Source organism: Gloeophyllum trabeum (assembly GCF_000344685.1).
Source record: "Gloeophyllum trabeum ATCC 11539 unplaced genomic scaffold GLOTRscaffold_00002, whole genome shotgun sequence".
Lineage (NCBI taxonomy): Eukaryota > Fungi > Basidiomycota > Agaricomycetes > Gloeophyllales > Gloeophyllaceae > Gloeophyllum > Gloeophyllum trabeum.
Genome location: NW_006920411.1, coordinates 680,380 through 689,924, shown reverse-complemented (window position 1 = coordinate 689,924; position 9,545 = coordinate 680,380). Strand labels below are relative to the sequence as shown.

Here is a 9,545-nt window from a genome sequence, read left to right as displayed (position 1 = left end):
AGCAGTTCTAAATCTCTAAACGCATCAAGCCGAGATGCCGTCTTGTCACGCTCTCGCTTAGACCAAGTTTTGATGAGGCTCGCCGAGCAAAAACCGTCTCTAAACTTTAAATCTAGCAGGGGGGGTCGACCCCCCTTTCCAAATCTCCAGACGACTCTAAACGCTCGCTTAGCCTCGGTTGAGGTCCGCGTATCAAACCTGCCATCAGCACCTGCTAAATTGAGCGATCCGCTCGCCATAAATGGAAAGCGACCTCATGGTCGTGACTTGCAGTCGTCGAGCGTTGGTCTAGCATTACGGATGGGACGAACTGTTCTATTTTGCCATTGCACCCTGGCAGCGAGTGTGACCAGGTACGCTGATGGCATTTAGAACTGCGAAATCTAGAATTTTGGCTTACGGGAAGTCATCCAGTATGTCTGTCCATGCTGCACAACGAGGGAATGACGAGCACCTTTGGGCGGACAAGCCGGAGGAGGCGCTCCCTTATTGAGCCGCGGCCACGTGGCGTTTCCCATTGTGGTGAGGTTAAGGTTGTGGCATGTTTGACCATTGTTTGCTTGATGGTCCGTGCGTGGGAACGTGAAATGCGAACATGTTGGGGGTGTGACTGGCGTGCGTCTCGCCGAACTCGCTCGGACCCGCCCGCTTCCTTTCCTCCTTCATCCACTCGATCGTACGCCAAAGTCGACAGCCACAGCGCCCGAGCCCCTTTGCTCGCCGTCTCGCACGTCCTCGACGCACTTTCCGTATCTCCACCTCGCTCTGCTCTCCGTTGTCCGCTTCGTTTTGCTGCTTTCTGTTCCATCGCGATCCTTTTGTTGATTTATTCCCCGGTCTCACGCGTCGCGCATATACCGCCTCGTCGCCGCCGTCGTCCTCGATAAACAGCCTCAATACTGTCATATACCTCCTCCCGTGTACCACCACCGACCGCGTCTCGCGTTTCTCCCCGTCCGCTCTCCTGCTCGCGCCCCAGCTGTTGATGTTCTGACTTGTTTCACCAACATTACTCATCACGCTACATCTTCCTTGTCCCCTCAGTAACATCCTACTGTGTGCTATAACTGCCCATCCTGGCGTCCACCATCCTTCCTCGTCGTCCGCCGTTAGAGTTGATCAACAGATCGCTCTTAGACAGTCTTGACGCGCAAGCAGACGCGGAACCCGTATCCTCGTCTGACTCAGAGGCTGCGCCGGTCACATCGGGTTCTATCTCCGGCTCTTCTTCTGTCGGTTCTCCATCTGCCGCGCATACCTTCACCATGTCATCCCAAAACAACCAACAGTCCCGACCCCACTCCCCCGATTTGCTACCTCCCCATCTCAAATCTCCCGTTCTGGGTGACTCATATAACACGCAGGGTACGTTAGGTGCCAGCCATCAATCTCTGTATAGCAGCTTCCAGCTTCCCTCCGATCTCACCCCTACCCCTGCCGATGCCGAGGAAGCTAAACAAGGGAGAATAGACGGTTTCTCTAGCGGCCCTTACCGCTCATCTGCTCTATTCAACGCTTTCCCCAACAATCGGTCGCATAATCCCACCTCTACCGGCGTTTCTGCTGCAGCATTCCGCGACACCCTCAGCCAACCATATTCCATTACCACCGATATCTATGGTTCTACGCAACTATCTCTCCAACAACAGATATCGCCGACGCAATCGTCCCTTTCCTCTGGCTACGACTCACTCGCGCAGCAGGCGCGTGGGTTGGAATACCGCGCGCCTCAGATGGCTTCAGGTTTCTCAGGAGCCAACCCTAAACCCACGTACAACAATGTAGATCCGTACAGTGCTAGTTCGACTCTGCTGCAGTCTCACCAGGTGGGCAAGGCTGGCTTAATCGCGAACCCTCAAGTGTCGCAGCAACAGGCGCATTCGCAATCGCAGCACCATCACGCAACATATCACACTGCTCCGCAGATGGGCTATACTAACGGCCTGAGCATGCACTCTCAAACGCCCTTCGGCCCTCACTTACCTAGTAATGGGATGAGCACAGCTACCGTCCCCACTTCTGCGGCTCCGGGGATGAATCATGTGAATGGCGGTGGTGCCTCCGGAGCATCAGGGGAAGAGATATCCACTATTTTTGTTGTCGGGTTCCCAGATGACATGTCGGTGAGTTATCTCCGCTTGCTTTTGATCCATGCTTGCAGCGCGTTCCTGACCAGTGATTCGCCTTGCCTCTACCGCGCTCTGTCTATTCTAGGAACGCGAATTCCAGAATATGTTCACGTTCTGCAACGGCTTTGAGGCTGCGACCCTGAAGATCCCGAATAAGGAGTCGACGGCTTACGGGTCTAGCAATGCACTGGGTAGGGGAGGGAACCTCCAGTACCAGTCCTCGTATGCCGGGCAAAACGACCCCTACAATCTTGTCACCGTTAACCAAGGCGGTGTCGTTGTTGATGGCGGGCGCGACGGCACCACTAGTTCCTGGCCCGCTGCAATGCCCGACGACGGTCACTTCGTACACAACGCGCCTGCACAACCGCCTCGCAAGCAGATCATCGGCTTTGCGAAGTTCCGCACTCGGGAGGAGGCGCTGGCTGCCAGAGACCAGTTGCAGGGCCGGCGTGTCGATATTGAGAAGGGCGCAGTGCTGAAGGCTGAGATGGCCAAGAAGAATCTGCACACGAAGCGAGGTGTTGGTCCCTTGGGAGGGACATCTTCAAGCACCGGCGGTGGCGGCGGCGGCGGCGGCGCAGTACCTTTAGCGTCTGACGGGCTGGGCTACGGCGAACAGCTAAGTTCGCGGGATAGAGATGCCATGACTGCCCTTGGTCTTCGTCGGGAGAGCAGGATCCACGCGGGCGACCGCGATGAAGACGAGCGACATCGGGCGACTCGAGAGCGAGAGCTCAGTATCACCATGGGTCTTGGCTCTCTCGGCACGCGCGGACCCAGAGAGCGTGCAGAGGAAGACGAGAGAGAACGAGAAAGGCGACGCAAAGAGGCCAGGTTGCGCTCTGGCAATACCAGCGCATTCGATGCCTTCCATTCGATTCCTGCTGGCCGTTTAGCACCCGGTGTAGAATTGGCCGCCAACGGTTTTGGATCACACTCGCAAGCTTCGATGCCGAACTTGTCAGCGTACGACGGCTTCGCAGGTGTTGCGGGGGTGAATCCCTGGGGTAGCGCTGGCACTTATAGGAAACCGTCTGTCCCGATCTTGACCAATGCCACTGTTCGACCTGCATCACCTGGCGCTCAGTCGTCTCCGCCCAATAGGGAGGCCGTGTATCCTATGTCCGCGGGGCCGCTGTCGGCGTCGTCAGTTGTCTCGGATAATGACCTGCCAGGTAACATGCCCAATACTGCGCCACCGCTATCTCCGCCCACGAATCCATCCTCCCTGCCGTCGCATCCATCCTTACCCTCTCGGCCAGCAAGGCCCTACTCCCCGTTGGCCGACCCGCAAGGCCAACAGGTTGCGTTTGGCACCGTCGGCCACGGTCATGCCGGGTCGGTACCCCCGTCGAGTGCATCCAGTGTATCTGGGTCGCAAGCTAGTGAGAACGAGCTGTCGAGGTCCATGGCGGGCCTGACGATGAGTCAAGGTTCGACATCACCGCAGCTGCCTTCTCCGTCGTCTGGTGCCAGCTCTGGTACGAGGGGCAATCCCGGAGATCAAAACCCACCGGTGAGTGCTGTGAGATGGCGTCAGTTGTAGGGGATGCTCATGCTCTCTCAGATTAACACGCTGTATGTTGGGAACCTGCCAACGTCGCCGATGCCTACGGGCTATCCGCCAAGCTACTTGGAGGATGCTCTTCGTGATCTGTTCTCCCGGCGTCCAGGTTACCGTAAGTTATGCTTCAGGCAGAAGAGTAATGGACCGATGTGTTTCGTTGAGGTGCGTACATAATATTCTTTTCGCGAGTCACATTTCTCATTCTTTCTTAGTTCGAGGATGTCAACTACGCTACCAAAGCTCTTAATGAACTGTACGGACATCCGTTGGGTGGCCTCGTTAAAGGAGGTGGCATACGCCTGTCGTACAGCAAGAATCCGTTAGGAGTCCGTACACCTACGACAGGCGGTCACCAGCATCATCAGCAGCACGCTGGTGCTGGACAATCTTCAACGCAGGTCCCATCTGCCTTCGCGGAACCCTTTCAGCCCAGGCAACCTCAGCCCACTTACATAGACCCGGACCTGAACCGCTCTATCCGTCGCGACACCTCTGGCATGACATCTCCCACATATCATTATTCGGTTTCGCCTCCACCTCGGTTCTTCTCTCCATCGCCCTCATCGCAACAATATAACCCGCAGGCGACAAACGCAGCCTACCCAAGAGGGAATCCGCAAGGCTACACCTCATCGACGTTCTCGCCTTTCGCTATGTCTCCGTCTCCTCATCCTATACCCGATCAGTCTAGCGCTGACAGCAACAACGAGCATTTTCCTCACTCAATGTCCACGCAAACCAACAACCTAGAGGCCGCTCGTGCCGGCTGATTCGAGACGCATTCTGCATATATCACGTGTATATTCACTTATGATCATATCCATATACTCTGCTCGCATATATTTCTTTAGGTTATGTGTTGTTGTCGTTTTGGACGCTCATCTCTTATTCTTCATCCTACCCCCGCAAATTGTTTCCGCCCATCTCAATCCATCACTAGTAACATATATCTCCTTTTGTCAGCGTCACCTTATTATGCGCCGTTTGCAGTTTTGTCATCCATTCTCTCTACATGAGTTCCCGCAATCCGTCTTGTCGTTCCTTTCAGCAACTTTCCCCAGTTTTGCATACCATGCTCGCTGTTCTGACTAGTATCTCCTTGAGGTTACACCTCTTTATCGTTTGTCTGAATCCTCCCTGTATGCTACATCAGTCGCGAAAGCTGCTTTATATCCCGGATCTCTTGCAATGATAGCCAATGAACTCTAATCGTTCATGTGTGCATTGGACATATTAGACAATCATACAGGTATCCTACGCATAAGCACGCATGTTACCCGGTGTCTCCATCCTTCGCACTGAGTTCTGAAGGTACCGGGGACGGCGAAGCTGAGGCTACCGCTAGACTTGTAGCACCGAACTTCAGCTTGATTTTCCGTGGAGCCTCATCCGACTGTTTGGGCTCCGTAGCGCGACCTGACTTTTCCTCCTCGACGCCCACGTTAGGTCGCTTGACCGCTTTGCTCGCCAGGCGTTCCATAAGCCCATCATCCTCGTCGTCTTCCCTCCGCCGTTTCGGAGTTAGAGGCTCTAAGGATGCTGGCGAAGACGGGACAGATGAGGCCGATTTTGACAGGAGCGCTTCAAGCTCCCGATCAGTCTCATCCTCGTCTTCCTCCATGGGCTTGAAGACTTTGGCCGGTATTTGCCTATGGGACAACGTCGGACTGGGAGGCACCTCGTCTCCAGAGAAAGGTTGGGAGATAGGACTCGGCTTCGGAGAGGAAGAAGGCAATTGCGACGTTGAAGCTTCCATGGACCCATTCGGAGGCTCGTCCTCGTCCTCGTAGTCCAATAGACTACCAAGAGCGGGGGAAGGGGACCGAAGCGGGGTGGGATTCGGAGGACGAACAGGTCTCATTGCTGGACCCCCTCTTAAGCGTTTTCGCCTTATACCACCAGGGGGCGGCGTGCTTTGCGCTCTCGGGAACGGAGAAGTGAGAAGGGTCATCTCTTCTTCGTCGTCGTCGGTATTGAAATAGCTCTCCTCCTCGGCTTCCAGTAATCGCCCCTGACCCCATATACTGCGCCGCTCCGGTGTTCTGCAAGAAAGAGACTCGACATTTTAGCAGCACTCGTGAAAAGATAACAGTGGACATACGCCTCTGGTTTGGAAGGCTCAATGGGTGGAGGCTCAATGTTCATCTCATAGCGGCGGATGAGCGCCTTGAATCGTGCGGTTCCTAGACCCGATTCCGAAAGCTTCTTGATAGTAGCCTGATGGGTAGTCATACAATGATGTATGAGATCCTTCATGTTCTCCTGTATTGTCAGTCAGTAGATTGAACGGAGAGCAAATTACGGCCTCCTTACCCGGCGCATATGCTCAAAGAATTCTTGACACGAACAGCTGATTAGGTTGTCTCTGCGAGACTCGCGCACGGTTAAATCGAGGATGGGTTTGAGAATGTCGAGTTTGATGAGGTGCGCGTTCATATTCCTGTTGTTCAACTTTAGAAGTGCCCTGAAGAACCGGAAAGCCGCTGGGCGAAAAGCGTTACAAGCCACCAGTGACACGAGTGGTGGCAGACATACCAAGGCGAAGGTGCTTATCTCGCGTGCCTAGTAGTGAGGCAACTCGAGAAGCGATATTAGAGGACAGGATGTAGAAATGACTGCGGAAGGAGTGTTGTAGGGCGAAACTTGACAGGAGATCGCAAAGGTAGAGGAAAAGATTGGATTTTTCTCGTGTCAAACCGAGGGTCGGATCTGACGGAACGACACAGAATGAGGTGAAACGTTGAAAAGCCGACCAGTCAAACAAGCCTACCCGTGACGTTCTTATAGTCTGGTAAGTCAGTGAGGGACTTGAACAGTGTGTCGATGCATTGCTTGTAGAAGTAGTCCAGGAAGATCTCCGTACTTGGGTCGTCTTTCCTTGTAAGCATTTTGATACCAAGAGCCTGTCAAGCACGCGCACATGAGCTAAACAAACCGTACGGTATAGCCGGCATGATGCGTGCAGTAGGGAAGGGACACAAGGAAGGCAAAAAAGAGGACACACTCACAGCTGGTGCATCAAGTCCGCCATCAGGAGGAATCTCTAAGAGTAACTTCAGAGAATCGCCTATCTGGCTCTGCACTGCCAAATCGCGACTCTGAGACAAGACTCTGCACATCAGTGACAGTAGGGTTTCCGGTGCTGCAGGAGTTGCAGGTTTCTCCTTGCCCGTCTCTCCAGTGATTTGGATCTGTCTCCGGACCATGTACCCGCGGACTCCATTTGTGTCGTGGTCCAGCATCGCAGAGAGGATCTCACCACCAGCAGCGATCATCTGTCTCCCTTCTTCTGTCTTCTCAGAGTGCGAAAATGCCCATTGCACGGCGAGAAGAAGACCTCGGTCTACCAGAGTCCGGAACAGCGCCATTCGTGCGGGGAGTTGGACATTCTTACCCATAGCACACAGCTGCTGGACCAATAGAACGACCTCTCGTCGATGGGACTCGCTCCGTTCTGGTGGCCTAGATCTTGCGTCTCCATTGGGTACAGTGTGGCCGTTGGGTTGTGCCGACCCGTTGGAAGACTTCTGCGGTTCGTCGACATCCATCGCGTCCTCAGGTTTATCCCCGTCAGCAGGCTTCTCGGCATCTTTCCCATCCTCCTTGTCCATAGTCTCTGGTTTTTTTCCGCTCCCAACGTCCGATTCCTCAAAGATTTCCACGATCTCCTTCAAGAACGCTTGATCACTCTGCACGTGGGTGATGATATCTATCTGGTTGAAAATGATGCACGAGTTCAGTACGTTGAACGTGGAATCGTCAATCGCGCGCGCGAGCACGACATCCTTGAGGAACTGCAGCCGGTACGTCTGATGTATCTTTCTCTGGATGACTTCGTCACGGATAGGGATGGGTTGGTGGAAGCGCGTGGTCTGCCCCAGGAACTCGCGGTAGTTGGCTTTATACGTGGGAAACTCGGGGTCATCTACGGATAATAACCAGAGGGCCGGCGTGAGTGAACGAGCCATGCTGAGGCGACTTAGCGAGAGACGGACATTCGAGCATGCCTACGACGCCAAAGAAGACGTCGTCATCGAGGACGTGTTCATACATGGTATGATCATTGAGGAGGACTGCGTGCGTGTTTAGCCACTACCTCGGGACTGTATTGCAGAACTTACGTATGGTCTGCATGAGGGTGCAAAGAGCATGTAAGTTATCGAGGCTCTCAAGGTCTTCCGCCTGGTTGAATACGTCTACTAGATGCTTGATGTATCCCTACTCGCGATAAGAGATAAACTCAGCCGAGGCTGTTGTCACTCACTTCCTGCTGAATATGTTCGCACATTCGCTCCTTGAGGTGGGCAGTGCGGGCCAGTGATTTGATTGCTCGCTCAATCTCGCTTATAACCCCCAGAGCCGGAGGTGGCAATCGGCCAGCCCTGACGATGGCTGCTGTCGAGATTCCATTGGGTGTCGATGGTTCCGGCCCAATATTTGGCGAACTTGTCATTTGCTGGTCCTCTGTCACGACGATATGGCTATGCCACGAATGGACGTAACAAACAGAGTACTCACCCGTGCCTCCCGCATTCATTTCCCTTTGTCGCGTGACTATGAAGTTCCATACTTCCAGACACCCATCAGGGTCTTGAAAAGACAGCGCGTAGTCAACTCCGTCCGGCTCCGTCCAGACAATCAACGTATCTGATATCAGTTACCTTCTCAGTATCACCCGCAGAAACAAACGCGCATATACGCACCTTGTTGCCGCTGATATACATCGCTAGCTCGGATTGACGTCTGGAGAATGAGGGTCTGGGGGTCTGCCTCTGACCGCGCTATCAGGTAGGCTTCTTCAGATGGTCCTTCTTGGTACGGAGAACAGAACGCAGTGCCTTGATCGACCCAACGCGAGCCGACCAGTTCGTACACCTTGATAATATTAGGGACGACGAGCCATTGCTCAAGACCACAATCCAACTCACTTTGACGCGCTTCAGATCGTAGTTGTCCTCGAATATGAACTCATGGTGCCCCTCTTCATTCGATCCGGCCGCATCGCCCGACTCGTGCTGCTCCTCCATCGCCCCGTTCTCCTGCGCCACGTCTTTCCCATCCTCCCCACCCGCGGTGTTTCCAGTTCCGTTCTCTGTAATGTCAGAAGGGGTGATGTCAGGCTCATGAGAGACATCGGCCGGTAATGTGATGGGAGCTTGGGTTTGCGAGTCTTGCAGCTCAGAAGTCACGGCGGACGCGGCAGCGCCGTCGCTGCTCATGACAAGAAAGAACTAATGCCCAGATAGCGAATATGATAGACAAACAAGGGATTAGAATAATATGGTGGTATATACGGCGGCGGTTCAGGACATGCAGCGGTGTTGCAACCGCCAAAGCCGAAAATGCGTAGACAGACGCAGGCTCCTAAACCACCGTCCTTAGCGTTCTCGCTCCTCCTTTACTAGGGCGCACGTGCAATGTTATGTAATACAAATCTATTTTTAATTTATTACCGGATACAGAATGAACAGAGGAGGAGAACGCTATAGGACGGCTGGAAGAAATCGTCTCCCCGAGATCACCGAGTATGACTAAGCATTCCGAAAGCGGTAGCGGCTGAGGCCTTCCACCAGCAGTCGACGGGATGTAGTACAAGCAGTGGCACGCATACCTATGGAATTTGAAGCACATTCTATTTGTATATAATGCACCAATGGTCTGACATAGACAAAAGCAAATACAAGCATTGACAGTGTCACTGAGGGCTGAACATTGGGTTCACAAGCCATGATAAATTCCTCTGAGGGACAATAGTTCACGGGGGGTGTGTACACTGGGGGGGTACCAGTAAGATAGCTTTTATGCCTTTCTATATAGTTTTACCCCTCCTAGTTTTCAGGTGCTCC

General features: G+C 53.7%; 2 protein-coding genes across 2 annotated transcripts; one reads left to right on the top strand and one right to left on the bottom strand.

The window, feature by feature from the left end:
* Positions 1-730: 730 nt before the first annotated feature.
* On the top strand, positions 731-4,469 carry GLOTRDRAFT_135974 (uncharacterized protein; the record flags this gene model as incomplete). The annotated part of the gene is made up of 4 exons (XM_007863896.1): positions 731-2,123; positions 2,215-3,648; positions 3,700-3,861; positions 3,912-4,469. The coding sequence occupies exons 1-4, from the start codon at positions 1,266-1,268 to the stop codon at positions 4,467-4,469; spliced, it is 3,012 nt and encodes a 1,003-aa protein (XP_007862087.1). The 5' UTR covers positions 731-1,265.
* GLOTRDRAFT_70036 (DUF625-domain-containing protein) lies at positions 4,042-9,003 on the bottom strand. The gene is made up of 12 exons (XM_007863895.1): positions 8,628-9,003; positions 8,403-8,574; positions 8,218-8,346; positions 7,964-8,163; positions 7,821-7,917; positions 7,695-7,772; positions 6,702-7,624; positions 6,470-6,602; positions 6,235-6,408; positions 6,013-6,182; positions 5,801-5,961; positions 4,042-5,741 (listed from the first exon to the last, which is right to left on the bottom strand). Exons 1-12 carry the CDS (start codon positions 8,916-8,918, stop codon positions 4,973-4,975), a joined length of 3,297 nt encoding a protein of 1,098 aa, XP_007862086.1. The 5' UTR covers positions 8,919-9,003; the 3' UTR covers positions 4,042-4,972.
* Positions 9,004-9,545: the final 542 nt, after the last annotated feature.